The following is a 13,830-nucleotide window of genomic DNA, read 5'->3' on the forward strand; positions in this document are numbered from 1 at the left end:
TCTGTGCAGGCCCCATGGCAGCATCCAGATGGGGTGCCTGCAACCCCAAGGCCCCAGAGGGCGTGTTACAATGCTTTCTTAGCTCCAGCATCATGGACAGCATTGCATTATCAGCCCAGTGGGCCCTTTACCTTGTCCAATGGGGTGGCTGCCCTCCGCCAGTGAAGGCAAACAGCCAGTGTAACAGCCTTTTTGGGTACCTGCACTTGATGGGTCCCAAATTCTTGTCCAGTGCCCAGGAAGAATTAGGTCACCTGGACAAATTGAAGGATGGTGAATGCAGAGAATTTTATTAAGTGATGAGGGCAGCTCTCAGTGGAGAGGGGAGCTGGAAAGCAGGTGGGAAGGGCAGGTTCCTCTCCCCTGAAGTCAAGTCACCTCTCAGCCTCTCTCCTCCGAAGTCAGGTTGCCTCTCACTGTCTCTGAAGTCAAGACACCTCTTCCTGACATCCAGCCACTTCTCTTCTCTACCAGCTGAGTCTGGGGTCTTTTTAGGCACAGGATGGGGGAGTGGGGCAGGCTGTAGTTTTGGAAAAGGCAACATTTGATTGGTAAAAAGACATTATTCAGAAAGAACCAACCAATGGGAGAGAGTGGGTAAACAGGGATTGAAGTTCTCACTTTGGGTTTCAGACTACTTTTGGCATGAAGGTTTCCCCCTGGGATCCACCGTTGTCTGCTTAGAGTTTCTCTGCCTCCTCCCTTTCTGACCAACACTATGTTGAAAAAAAAAAAAAAAAAAAGAGAACCCTACCTGCTTTCTCTCTTTTTTCTTTCTCTGTTCTGGATTACTGTTGGTTGAATATTTGTATTAAAACTCATGTACTTTATTCGTAGTGGCCCCTTGTTGGTATTCACTGTATTTTTACCTTACGTACACTTGTCAAAACCTTTTTAAAACTTACATCAGCATGCATGCTTATTGTAGAAAAATAAGAAAATATGTAGCTTAGCAAAATTTGAAAAACTATCTTACCTTTATTAACCTGTTGGTATATATTCCAGGTTTTTTTCCTGTGTTTCTCTCTATGCGTGTGTGTCTGTATGTATATGTATATTACATACTATATTGATTCACAACTTGCTTTTGTCACTTAATACCTTACAAACTTTTTTCTATAAACATCTTTTATATAAATATATACACATCCACGTCATAATTTTAGTTTACTGCATTATATGAGTAAACTTTTATTGAACTAGTTCTCTGTTCAGCAGCTGGACGTTTACATTGCTGGAAGTCTTTTAATGTTCTAAGTAATTAGCATTCTGATACATAATCTTTATTTACACGACCCATTATTTCCTCAGGAGAAATTCCTAGAAGTAGTTCTTAGTTTTCTAATGATTATGACCAGTACCTACTTAGTGTTGAATTTTCAAAGTAGAAAAAGCACAAAGGCACAAAATAGAGCATTCAAAGATTATAATTCTGAGAGGTGGTCGTAGAGGTTGAGTGAACGGTTTTACTGGCATACTTCGTGACTTCAGATTTCAAAGGGAGTCTGGGCCCTTCTCATGGAGAATGTGGATGTCTCTCATTTTTCTTGACATATGAGAAGGAAGTGGCCATGGTGTCCAGAGGCCAAGAGCCAGAGTGGGCTCCCTTCAGAGCTGAGAGCTTTGTGTTTGCAGAGTCTTGCTAGACAGGAGGAATGAATGTTTTTGGTGAGAAAGCTGAGAAAAGAGAAGTTGTGGAATCTGAACATCACAAGTCACAAAAAAGATAGGAACATTTTTCTAAAAATAAATAATTATGAATTTTACTGGCTTAATATATAAAGGAAAATACAATTTTGTGTGATTTTTACGCAATATCTAAATAGTTTTAAAGGAGGTGGTTAGAGGATAAATAAAAATTTAAAGTATAGGATACATTGAACCTTAAAATGGTGTAAGCATGCTCAATTTCTCCTTTTATCACTCTGAATTTTTAGTCCAATTATTTTCTGATAATGTTCTATCAGTTTATCCTCTACCAACGTGATTTTTTGCATAAGCTCTTGTGGACTCGGATCCTTCCTTCATTCACTTAGATAAAGCTTCCTCCTCTGCCTCTAGCCCCAAGGTCAGGTCAACAACCCTTTAGCTCTCTTTAGGAGAATACTCTTGATGAGCTTCCAACAGAGGTCATCTGTCCACAAGAAGGAAATCAATTGTTGTTCAGGACAACATTTGCTTTCCAAACTCTATCTTCTGAACCTAGGCCAGATGCCGGGTTCCCTGACAGACATCAGGCCTTAGTCATACATTTCACTTTGACTTCTTCCTTCTTTCATTCCAGTTTTCTCTTGGTGTCTCTCAGCTACTGAATTCCCTTTCTATAGTATAGCGAGAAGAGGAGAGGGTGAGAATAAAAGGGAGGAGAGTGACAGGGAAGAAAGACTCTTTGACTCTGTCAAAGTGGGCAGAGCTGTGGAGGTGTAGGGTTTCTGCTGGTGAGGGCATCATAGTATAATCAATGAGTTTAGGACTTCACCTCACCATTTTTTTTTTTCCTTTTTTTTTGAGACGGAGTCTTGCTCTGTCACCCAGACTGGAGTACAGTGGCACGATCTCAGGTCACCGCAACCTCTGCGTCGCAGGTTCAAGCAATTCTCCTGTCTCAGCCTCCCTAGTAGTTGGGATTACAGGCAAGCACAACCCCGCCCAGCTAATTTTTGAATTTTTGGTAAAGGCAGGGTTTCACCATGTTGATCAGGCTAATCTCGAACTTCTGACCTCAGGTGATCCACCCGCCTTGGCCTCCTAGACTGTTGAGGTTATAGGCGTGAGCCACCGCGACTGCTGACCTTACCATTGTAGACACTGGTTGCAAAGTCTGATCTGTAACCTTAGACCTTTGATCTCATACTGAAGGTCGTAATTACTCTGGTTTACCTGACTTTGGGAATGCAAAATGCCTCCCTAGCACTGACCACCTGTGCATTTACATTTCACTTTTCTTTTTTTATTTCTGTTCCAGCTAGCCTGGCACCCACTCAAGTATCTTGACCAAATAGAGATTTATTGTAAATAGGCATATGGGGTCTCATTGAGGCCCAAGAACTAGATCATAATGTAGTGGGCCTTGTCAACCCAAAATAATCAAAAAGGTCAGAATCTAGTTTAAAGAGAGTTCATTCAAGTGCAAAGTTTAAGGACGGCTGCCTGGGAAGCACAAATTCCAAAAAATGGAAGTCAATGTTTTGAAGTATATAAGCTTGGGATCATTTATATAAACAAAGTTTAGGGAAGCTTAAGAGAGTTTTAACATCTTTCTATGTAAGGCTTGATGCATGGTTATAGTAATCTGATTAACTGAGGTGGTCTTTTTCTTTTGGGAAAGGTGTATTTAACATTCCACACTGAAGGTGTAACACACTGAAGACCTAACAATCATGAGCCAACTGGTCTGAGTTAGGTACAGGACAAAAAAGGAGGCAATTAATCTGTAACATAGATCAGTCATTAGAAAGGGGAAAGGTCCGGCCTCTCCTAGTCATTTACAGAACAAGAACAATGAGGAAGAGAGTTAATCTATAATCTAATAAGCAGAAGTTGCAAACATGCTACATGTGATTCAGTCTCCAGGGCTTAACTTCCTTTTTGACATAATAAATTTAGAGGGTCTTGAAATGTTATTTTCTTTTATTGCCATATGGACCCTGGAGCAGGAAGATGACTGAGGATCCAAGGCAGCTTTGGAAGCCTTAGTAGAGGAGTTTACAGGTCTTTTCTTATTTCCAGCAGGAAGAATTAGCCTCTTATTTGTAATTTGTGGTTTTTCTCACAATGATGTAATGACCTCTCTGGCTCCCTTTAAATTATGACTTTCCTGATATAACTACAGCACTAATAAAAAAAAAAATCCTGTTTCCAAGAATCTGATGACTTATTTTAGTCAATTGTGCCAGGTGGATGACCACTTTCTGGATTGGCTTCTCCGGGGCAGGTGCGCATCTGTAATCTTATCAGTTATGACAAGAGGAGGAAAGAATTACAAGAAAGAAAAAATGACCTTAGAAGTAGCTATGGTTAGAGCAACCCTGTAAAAGTGGGAACATGAAAAACACCTCCTGTATATCTACCACATCTTTCCTTTTAGCCTGCAAATGCCTGAGGGAGCAGCTTCTGGTACTCCCACTGTTTCACAGAGTGCTGACCTCTACGTAGATACTCAACAGATACTGTTTGGTAGAATGATATTCTTAGCAGGTTGGAGTTTTGTTAGGTATTCCTCCCATTGAAAGCAGCTCTGGGGTATGTGTGAATTGCTGAAAATGGTTTTATAAAAGGAAAACATTTCAATCGGAGGATCTAACCTGAATGTTTCCATACAAATGATGATTACATTCTCTTTATAAAGCAATCCTCAATTATTGTAAACTTTCTCTTTATCTCATTTGGAGGTAGAGAAAAGATATTTTAGTGTCAGAAATAAAAATTTGGCATATAGAACAACTACATTTTGATGAAATCCTTTCATTTCTGGAAAAACTAGACTGATTATTTTACATACAGATGTTTTGTTTGGTCAAGTACAGAAATAGTTCAAATATTTCTATGGGAAACAAGAAAAAGAAAAGGTCTTATGACTTTTCTTTGGAGAATGCCAAATTGACAGGTTGCCCCCACTTCCTCCCACCTTCCATCTAATCTAGCTTTGAACTTAGCCGAAGTAGAAAAGAACGTTGTAAAAATCTTCAGGGTTTAGTTCATAGCTGAAGCAATGAGCTCAGAGCTCTGCTCTTTGGTGGTTCCATCTGAACTGTCACCTCAGGAACGAACAACTTACAAAACATGCTTTGGATCCTAAGGGGTTTGGGTGAGAGGAAGAAGATGAATAAATGGAAATAGATTCTGACCACTGGAGAAAAAATTAGAAGTGCATGCCTTGCCAATGGTGGGTGGCAACACCATCCTTCTATGTGAAGAGCATCATAATAAAGACTATTTCTTTTGGGAATTCTATAATTCTTGAGTTCTACCTTTTTGCCATCTGTGTTCAAGGTAGCCTTCAGTGAGGACTGTCCACCAGAACTGTTTTATTTAAGTACATATAACACAACACAACTCTAGAAAAGAAAACCAATTATTCTTAGGCAATTGTCAAGGTTGTCATGACCACACAATTCTATGCTCATGTCTTTCTGCTGTAGTGTAAGACAGAACACATACCTTTCATTTTATGACAAAATCTTGAGTATTAAGTTGTGTTTTATTATATGCAGGCTTATTGAGCAAATGGAGACTTATTCCTTGTCTTTGGGTAATCAATCAGTGGTGGAACCTAACATAGCAATCCAGTCAGCAAATTTCTCTTCAGAAAATGCGGTGGGGCCTTCAAATGTTCGCTTCTCTGTGCAGAAAGGTAAGCTGTTAATCTTACGTGCTTGTAACAGCAAAGAGCATTCTGCTACCGATGATGAATAATAATGCTCTACTCATGATAATGTAGACTTTTACAATTCTACTCTTTCCCTTCTCATAGGAGCTAGCAGTTCTCTAGTTTCTAGTTCAACATTTATACATACAAACGTGGATGGCCTTAACCCAGATGGACAGACTGAACTTCAGGTCTTGCTTAATATGACGAAAAGTAAGTCTCAAACTCTGTGACATTTAAAAAAATGGACTCAAATTCATAGAACTAATAACTTCTAATTTACCGAAGCAGAAATAATGTCTACTTAGTTTCATACTGAGTAATTTGCATTTGAGTATGTTTGAGCTCTGACATAATATGGTAATCTCAACTCTACTATTCTAAGTCAAAAAGATAATTTCTTCGTTTTTTCTTTTTTCAACAGCCTTTTGGAAGGTAGCAGAATTGAAATGTTCAGGCCATGTACACAAATATGTTTTCCTACAAAAATCTTGCTAAGGTGGTTCTGTTTTACACTTACACATTTAAAACGTATTCAATCACAAGCTCTGACCGTGTTTACTAGTGGCATGACACTCTCAGGCTCAGATGCATCCTGCAGACCTAACACTGGAGAAGTCTATGTAATTGGCACAGTCATCATTTAGTAGCATCAATTTTAGGTTATCTCCACTCTATGGTGCCCACCATGTGCTCACTATCATCCTGCATATAACCTTTCAGAAATTCTTACATGTAACTTGAAGTGGTTGTATTTTTCAGTCTAAAAAAAATAAGTAAATCAAACACACACACTTACTTTTCATTTCTCCCCAAACAAAAAAACCCGATGTCAGAAAGTATATGTGTTAGATAGAATACATTTATAATAGCACTAAAAAAGAAGAGAGTGTTATTTGTGAATCTGGCACTCTGGAATTTTGCTCTCATTTGCTTTGGCCACTTGCTTTGTGATGGTAGAGAATCTAAGTCTTCTATGTTCTTGTGCATTTTTTCTTTTAATTTAAAAATACTTCATGCATACAGAAAAGTACAGAAAGTAATGCGAGCAGTACCTATGTAACTATCAGCCAGGTAAACAAATATCAATTTTTCCTATATTTGCTTCAGATCTCTTTAAAAAAGAGAGACATGGTATTACAGTTGTACCTGAAGCTCTCTACCTCACAAATCACTGCAGCCTCAACCTCCCAGGAGGAAGCAATCCTCCAGCCTCAGCCTCCCAAGTAGGTGGGACTGTAGGTGTGCCCTGCTAATTTTTTAAAAAACATTTAAATTTTTTTGTAGAGACAGAATCTCGCTATATTGCTCAGGCTGGTCTCAAAGTCCTGGGCTCAAGTGATCCTCCTGCCTCAGCCTCTTAAAGTGTTGGAATTATAGCCATAAGCCACTGTGCCTAGTCTCATTCTTTTATTTTTAAAGAAAGAATAAAAAGAAACCTTGCTCCATTTTTAGGGTTAACTTTTCATTTAGTGTCCAGGAGAAACAATTTGGTGATGTCAATGTACTGTGAACAAAAGCCAGCAGCCCATCCCTTTCTCTCCAGGTGGAGGCTCTAACAGTGGCCACAGAGGAGGACAATTTGGGGGCTGTCGGGGCCTTGCCTGTCTCCCTCTCAAATCAGATGACTGAATACTCTGGTCTCACACCACAACGTTTTCCTTTTATCACTTGTGAAAGACAACGGAGTTTAGGAAATTAATTCAGTTAAAATGTATACTGTTGATGCTTCTGCTGTTTTAAATATGCCAACAGTTGTATAGGGTGTTAGGAGGCAGTCCTGGCTCTCTTTGACTGCTGCCACCAACAGGCCGGGTGCAAAACCCTCCGCAGCAGCGATGGTCTTTCAGGATCTTTGATGAACAGCTGATTCCTTTTTCCAATGACCAGAAGATGTTTCACAGTAGCCGGCTAGCCTTGGGAGAAGCCCATGATTGTCATGACACACAGCAGGGGACAATAGTTGAAGAGATGGTGAAGAGTGCCTGCCTCAAAAACTCCACAGAAAAAGTGACTTGCGCTCCTTGCTCAGTGACTTAACACCACTCGTCACCTTTGAACAGGAGACCGACCTCATCTGGGCTCAGCCATCCTGGTGTCCCAAGCTTTGCTATTTCCTGTCTCATATTTTATCATTGCAGGAGGCAACATGGGCTGGGGCTATCCACATGTTGTGTTCACTCTCTCCATCTCTCATGTATAAAGCAAGACGTTTACTTTATACATGAGATCTTTGCAATACCTTTTTGAGGTGGATTAGGCAGAAATTCTCATTCCTGTGTGGAAGGTAAGGAAACTGAAGCTCAGAAAAAAAAAATTAATATGGGTGGAATGGCCCGCCATGGGTTATATGTGTTACTTACATATTGCAATTAAGTAAAGGTTCAACCAGTAAACCATTTTTACTGTACTTTACTCAAATATTAAGCAGCTATGCACTTCTACAATAACGTGACATATTGTTTTTTGTTTACCCTACAGTTCACTTATTGATTTTAATGTCTTTTTCTCCCTATAGATTACACCAAGACATGTGGCTTTGTAGTTTATCAAAATGACAAGCTTTTCCAATCAAAAACTTTTACAGCTAAATCAGATTTTAGTCAAAAAATTATCTCAAGCAAAACTGATGAAAATGAGCAAGATCAGAGTGCTTCTGTTGACATGGTCTTTAGTCCAAAGGTGAGTTTTTCATTGCAGATGCAAGAAAAAAGTGTCCTCATGCTTTCTGTCTTTCTGATGGTGGCAGCTGAGACTGAGTAGAGTAACACAGGGGAAGAAGAGAGTAGGAGGAAAGGGGGTGTTTTCCATGAACAGAAATAATAAAAATTCAGACCACTCTTGAACACCAAAAGCAGGGACATGTTGAATGAAAGAAATCTACAGCAAAACTCTTCAAAAAGTTCGTTGATGTATCCATTTAAATATTCCTCCCAACCATATCTATTGTCAAACTAACTAAATGCAAAGTTAACTAATTTAAATTTTATCTCCTTTTTTCCCTCTCCTTAATCATAATGAATATGCTAATGCTTAGTATATATTTAATTCATTTCTCAGATGACTGTCTTATACTACTTGATTTTTTTTACCCAATTAAGTATTTAGAAATAGTAATTGTAATTGTCTTATCAATTCACAGTACAACCAAACAGAATTTCAACTCTATTCCTATGCCTGTGTCTACTGGAATTTGTCAACAAAGGACTGGGACACATATGGCTGTCAAAAAGACAAGAGCACTGATGGATTCCTGCGCTGCCGCTGCAACCATACTACTAATTTTGCTGTATTAATGGTAAGGATGTACATAGCAATCTCTTTCCAGATGAGAATTTTCCTTATACACAATTCTAGTATGTGCTCCTTGGAGATAACTTTGGGATTTAATTTACATAGATTTTCAACTCAGATTAAATAGAAAAACAAGAAATAAAGTAATAGGACTTAAGGCCTGGCGCGATGGCTCACGCCTGTAACCCCAGCACTTTGGAAAGCTGAGGGGGGCAGATCACGAGGTCAGGAGTTCGAGACCAGCCTGACCAACATGGTGAAACCCCGTCTCTACTAAAAATACAGAAATTAGCTGGGCATGGTGGTGCATGCCTGTAATCCCAGCTACTCAGGAAGCTGAGGCAGGAGAATCGCTTGAACCTGGGAGACAGAGGTTGCAGTGAGCCGAGATCACACCACTGCACTCCAACCTGGGTGACAGAGTGAGACTCCGTCTCAAAAACAAAACAAAACAAACAAAAAAAATAGGACTAAGGTAAAGGCAAGTAGAATGGAACTTTTTGCTATGTGGTCTTAGGATAGAGAGGTCAGAACTATGTATTTGATCAGGGGAAGGGAGCCCATGTGTGAAAGAAAAGCTGGCGGGCTCCATTCAACTAACTCACATGTTCTGAAGCATAAAGTTGTTATAGCCAGAGGTAAAGCTGTATAGCTGTGTGTCAGAGACAGGTTCAATATTTACTTAGCTATATGTGGACAGTTTAAATCAGTTACCCAAAGCTTTTCCCACTGAAATTGCTCAAGTTACTAAGTTTTTGCTAGAAGATATAAAAGAAAAACTCTTTAATCCCTTCAATGTGTCCCCTAGTTTCTCCGTGTATTCCTTAAGTCTTTTACCTCTAAAGCTATATGGTGCAAGTAACTGATAATACTTAGCTCTGGTGTGCAGCTGTGCATGCATCTCTCAAGGTTCTTGTGCTGACCCTTGTAAGAAGAGGGGCTTCTGTATGTTCTATTTCCAGAAATCTACTTTTCTGGTGAAACAAAAAAAAGTTAGTTTATATACTTCATGGAATGGTTTTCATTCACAATGGAATGGAGAGTTACGGAGAGTGTTCTTCTCCTTAGTAAGGGACTATTAATGCTATGAATCTCTCAAGGAAAAGCAGATGTTTTCATTCCCCAGTAGCTATAATATAGCCATATTTGGGAAGCCAGTGGAGACTGGTGGAACATACTGGTATAGCTTGCATTATCAAAGCATAGAACCTTGCTTTTTAAAACTTTTTGAGATAACTATAGTTTTCTCATTTTAATTATAAAAGCGCTCTCCTTTTAATTCATTTGGATTATTTCTTTTCTAACTTGCGTTACAGAGAGATCTGCTTTCTTGATCAGGAGATACAGGAGAAAAATTTAACTTTTTGATATCTTAAAGTCATAGGATCATTGATGAGCTATGTAAAGCTCAGGTTGCTATACATGTTAAATGATACAGTTTACTTTATTATAGTTATCTTTTCCCTTTCTTGAGGTTAGGCTTTCAGCTATTTCTTCTCATTAGTATCTGACTGCCTCAATGCCTACGTACCTACATTTGTAATTAGTTTTGGTTTGCAATATTTTTTTGAATGGCTGATTAAAATTGCATGTAAAGTAAGAGCAAGTCGGCTCTGAGTGAAAAGATTATTTTTACAATCTGAAGACCTATAAATCTTATGATTCTTTTTCATCTACTTAGTACACTACACACAAGAAATAACATAAAATTTTTGTTTTATTATTTTTAAATGTGTATTTTGTTTTTATTTTATTTCTATAAATGCAATACACAGGCATTGCATAAAGTATGAAAGTATACACTAAACAAAAATATAGTGATACGGAAACATGTTTACGAAACAGTAAAATGGCAATTCGAGCATAATGCTATTATGTTAACAAACCCCTGCATGTTTGTGTAAGAGACATAGATAGTATTTTTAAGCATGTAAGAACAAAAGATAGGCTCTCAAGAGGTAGGTATGGTGTGGGGTAGCAGGCAGTATAAAGGAACATATGCTTTTTCTATTATGCCTCTATATTCCTTTCATATTTTACAAATAAGTATACACTGCTTTTCTAATTTTAACAACTTAAAAAATCAGAAAGTACAGATAAGCAAAATGAATTATACATATCCAACCCACCCTGTGACCACCACCACTACCTCACCAGATTTCTAAGATTACATACTCATATGGTATGTATTTTAATATATATATATGTATATACACACACACAAACATGTTGAGAGATATATAGCTATATTACATAAAAATAAGGCTTCCTTTAAAAAATTAACAGGTATGAGCATCTTTCCATATTTATGAAAATATTTCTGCAACTTTATTTTTAGTGCATCCACTTAGATATACTTAGAGTCCAGTTACACATAAAAATAATGTCATGAATAAGTGAGGCAACTTTTGACAATTTAGATCTAATTCAAACAATTCTGATTTTAGACATCAAGGAAAAGTATAAATAGTTGACTTGTGAACCACATGGGACAGTATGGGTCCACTTAATATGTGGATTTTTTTCAATAAAAAAAGTCTGCCCTCCACATTGGCAGGTTCTGCATCCACAAGGAAACATGGATGGAAAAATAACACAGTATTTTCAGAGTGTAAAACTGGTATATGGAGGTCAGCTTTCCACATCAGCAGGTTCCACAGGACCAACTGCAGGACTTCAATATGCGTGGCTTTTGACATCTGCAAGTTGTCCTGAAACCAGTCCCCCTGGGCAAATACCAAGGCATGACTGTATATTTTTCCTTAACTGAATTAATTAGATAATTATTCTCAAGCCTGTATACTTCAGGTAAACTGCTCAGCAATAAGGGGTTGATGTATTTCACTTTTAAATATATCAAGAGCTTTACAAAAGGAAGATATATCTGGCAATTGTCTGGTTAATTTGACCCATGTAACTCTGTGATGTTGACTTTCATTAACATTTCAGGGATGATTATTTAAAAATATGAGTCTTCACTTGTTTTTCAGACTTTCAAAAAGGATTATGAATATCCCCAATCACTTGACATATTATCCAACGTTGGATGTGCACTGTCTATTACTGGTCTGGCTCTCACAATCATATTTCAGATTGTCACCAGGTAAGAGCAGAAGCAGGCTCTTTTCAGAAGAGACATTGCTATCTTGATATAATTTACTCTGAGAATTCTCATAAGTATATAGTGTCTTTGAACTAGATGAGAACTCAGAGAGGTACTTATTTTACACAGGAGGACATTCAGGCCTGGAAAGGCTAAGAAATACACACAAATAAATATGTAATTACAAATTGTGGCAAGTGCCTTGAAAGAAAATTATATGCCACTTATTTACAAGTTTGTCACGTAAAATTTATGTGGTCCTGCAGCTCATTAATGCTATAATTCCTTAGTGTTGAATAGAACCATGCCTATCAATTTGTATTTGTAAAGGAGACATTGCAAACAGCAATTTTTTAAAAAAGTAATTTAAAAAATGTATCAAGCTTTCAAATGGTGAAACGTTTTTCAAAAATATATAGAGTTTTCAAATGGTGAAAGTTTTTGAATCCCACACATTAAAGTCTAATTTTAAATAATGACCTATAAACAAACACTTCTCTCCACCTTGATCCCTTCATCTGAGGTCCAATTTTGTATCCCATTCATTATTTTTTGTCACATGTTACATTTTCTTAACTGCCTGTGGTCTTTTAGAAGCTTGTTCATTGATTAATTTATTCTGTTTACTGTGTGTTTCCTCTGTCAACTTCACACTTCATGTTCATTTTGTCTTTCATGACATTGAAATTTTCAAGCATCCAGGCCAGTTACTTTGAAAAATATTCCACATTGAAGATTTGTCTGAAATTTTCCTCATGAAGAGATGCAGGTTAATTATTTTTGGTGGGAATACTGCAATCATGGAATTTTTTTTTAGTGTGACTCAGCAAGAAGTGCAGATCAGTTTGTCCCATTATTGTTGGCTAAAGTTTGATTCCCCATTTAAAGTGATGTCTGCCAGATTTCCACATTTTTTCCCTGTGTAAATAATAGATGACTCGTGGGGTACCACTTTGAGGCTGCATGATATCCTGTTTCCCAAAAATCTTTTACTTAATGATCTTGTTACTCATCCTTACTGGAACAAATTATTACATTAGTGGTTGAAAAATGGTGATTCTTCTAGGCTATCATTCTTTCTATATTTGTTTGCTATACTCTTTTGTAAAAAGCATACTTCCCAGTGTAGCCCCAGAGTTTTTTTATGTAAGAAGCATACTTCCCAACAGAGGGAGCCCCTTCATGTTGTTTTGTCATGTTTCAGTCTTTAGTCACTTCCTTATTTCAATCACAGCAAAACGATCATCTTTCACTTTCTCTGCCTCATACCTGAATGAGCCATTTCTCCAAAGAGCCAGAATTGTTTTCGATTCCTTTTCTCCCCTTTTTCACATTAAATGAGTCTCTTGCCATTCATTTAAAAGTTTTATAGTGAGTGCTTATGTTGTAAGGAGCTGAATACAAAACTATGAACAGACAGATAATCTCCCATCTCTCATGAAATATACACTGTTGGGGGGAGAAGGCAGACATTATAAAAATATCTACACAACTGAATATATAGTTACAAATTGTGGTAAGTGCCTTGAAGGAAAATTACATGTTTGTCATGTAAAATTAAATGCCTCTTAAATTTGTCTCATTATTTGTATTTCTATCTTCAACACAGTTGTACTGACAATTATTTGGTCCCATAGGGATGAGAAATAGTTGCTGCATAACTAGTTTATTTGCCCAAACCTCACTCTTTTCATTTGTCATCAGATTTTTTTCCTCCTTCATCAATATGTTTTCTAGCACAATTATGCAACCATAGATGCCACTAAAATTCATCAGGAAACAGAAATAAAAATAAACGCCAGGCATGGAGGCTCACACCTGTAATTCCAGCACTTTGAGAGGCCAAGGCAGGAGGATTGCTTGAGCCCAGGAGTTTGAGACAAGCCTGGGCAATACAGCAAGATCACATCTCAAACAATTTTTTTTTTTTTAAAAGAGAGAAAAAACAAAAAGACAAAATTTTATTGATTTTAAAATCCTGAATTACAAAATTTTCTTTGTTCTTGGACAGGTTCCCGTATAACAATAATGCACAGAATACAGACAGTCCCCTACTGACCATGGT

At 37.7% G+C, this 13,830-nt stretch overlaps 1 protein-coding gene across 2 annotated transcripts in view; it reads left to right on the forward strand.

Moving 5' to 3' along the window:
- Nucleotides 1-13,830, forward strand: part of ADGRG7 (adhesion G protein-coupled receptor G7) — a 73,929-nt gene that overhangs the window by 17,379 nt on the left and 42,720 nt on the right. Inside the window, exons 7-11 of one of the 2 annotated variants that reach the window (XM_055259360.2) lie at nucleotides 5,214-5,353; nucleotides 5,474-5,581; nucleotides 7,887-8,050; nucleotides 8,511-8,666; nucleotides 11,653-11,765. In XM_055259360.2, the coding sequence (XP_055115335.2) occupies nucleotides 5,214-5,353; nucleotides 5,474-5,581; nucleotides 7,887-8,050; nucleotides 8,511-8,666; nucleotides 11,653-11,765 (681 nt within the window). The remainder of the gene's footprint in view (nucleotides 1-5,213; nucleotides 5,354-5,473; nucleotides 5,582-7,886; nucleotides 8,051-8,510; nucleotides 8,667-11,652; nucleotides 11,766-13,830) is intronic. The other variant, XM_055259361.2, reaches the window with a different exon arrangement.

Source organism: Symphalangus syndactylus, chromosome 21 (assembly GCF_028878055.3).
Source record: "Symphalangus syndactylus isolate Jambi chromosome 21, NHGRI_mSymSyn1-v2.1_pri, whole genome shotgun sequence".
Taxonomy (NCBI): domain Eukaryota; kingdom Metazoa; phylum Chordata; class Mammalia; order Primates; family Hylobatidae; genus Symphalangus; species Symphalangus syndactylus.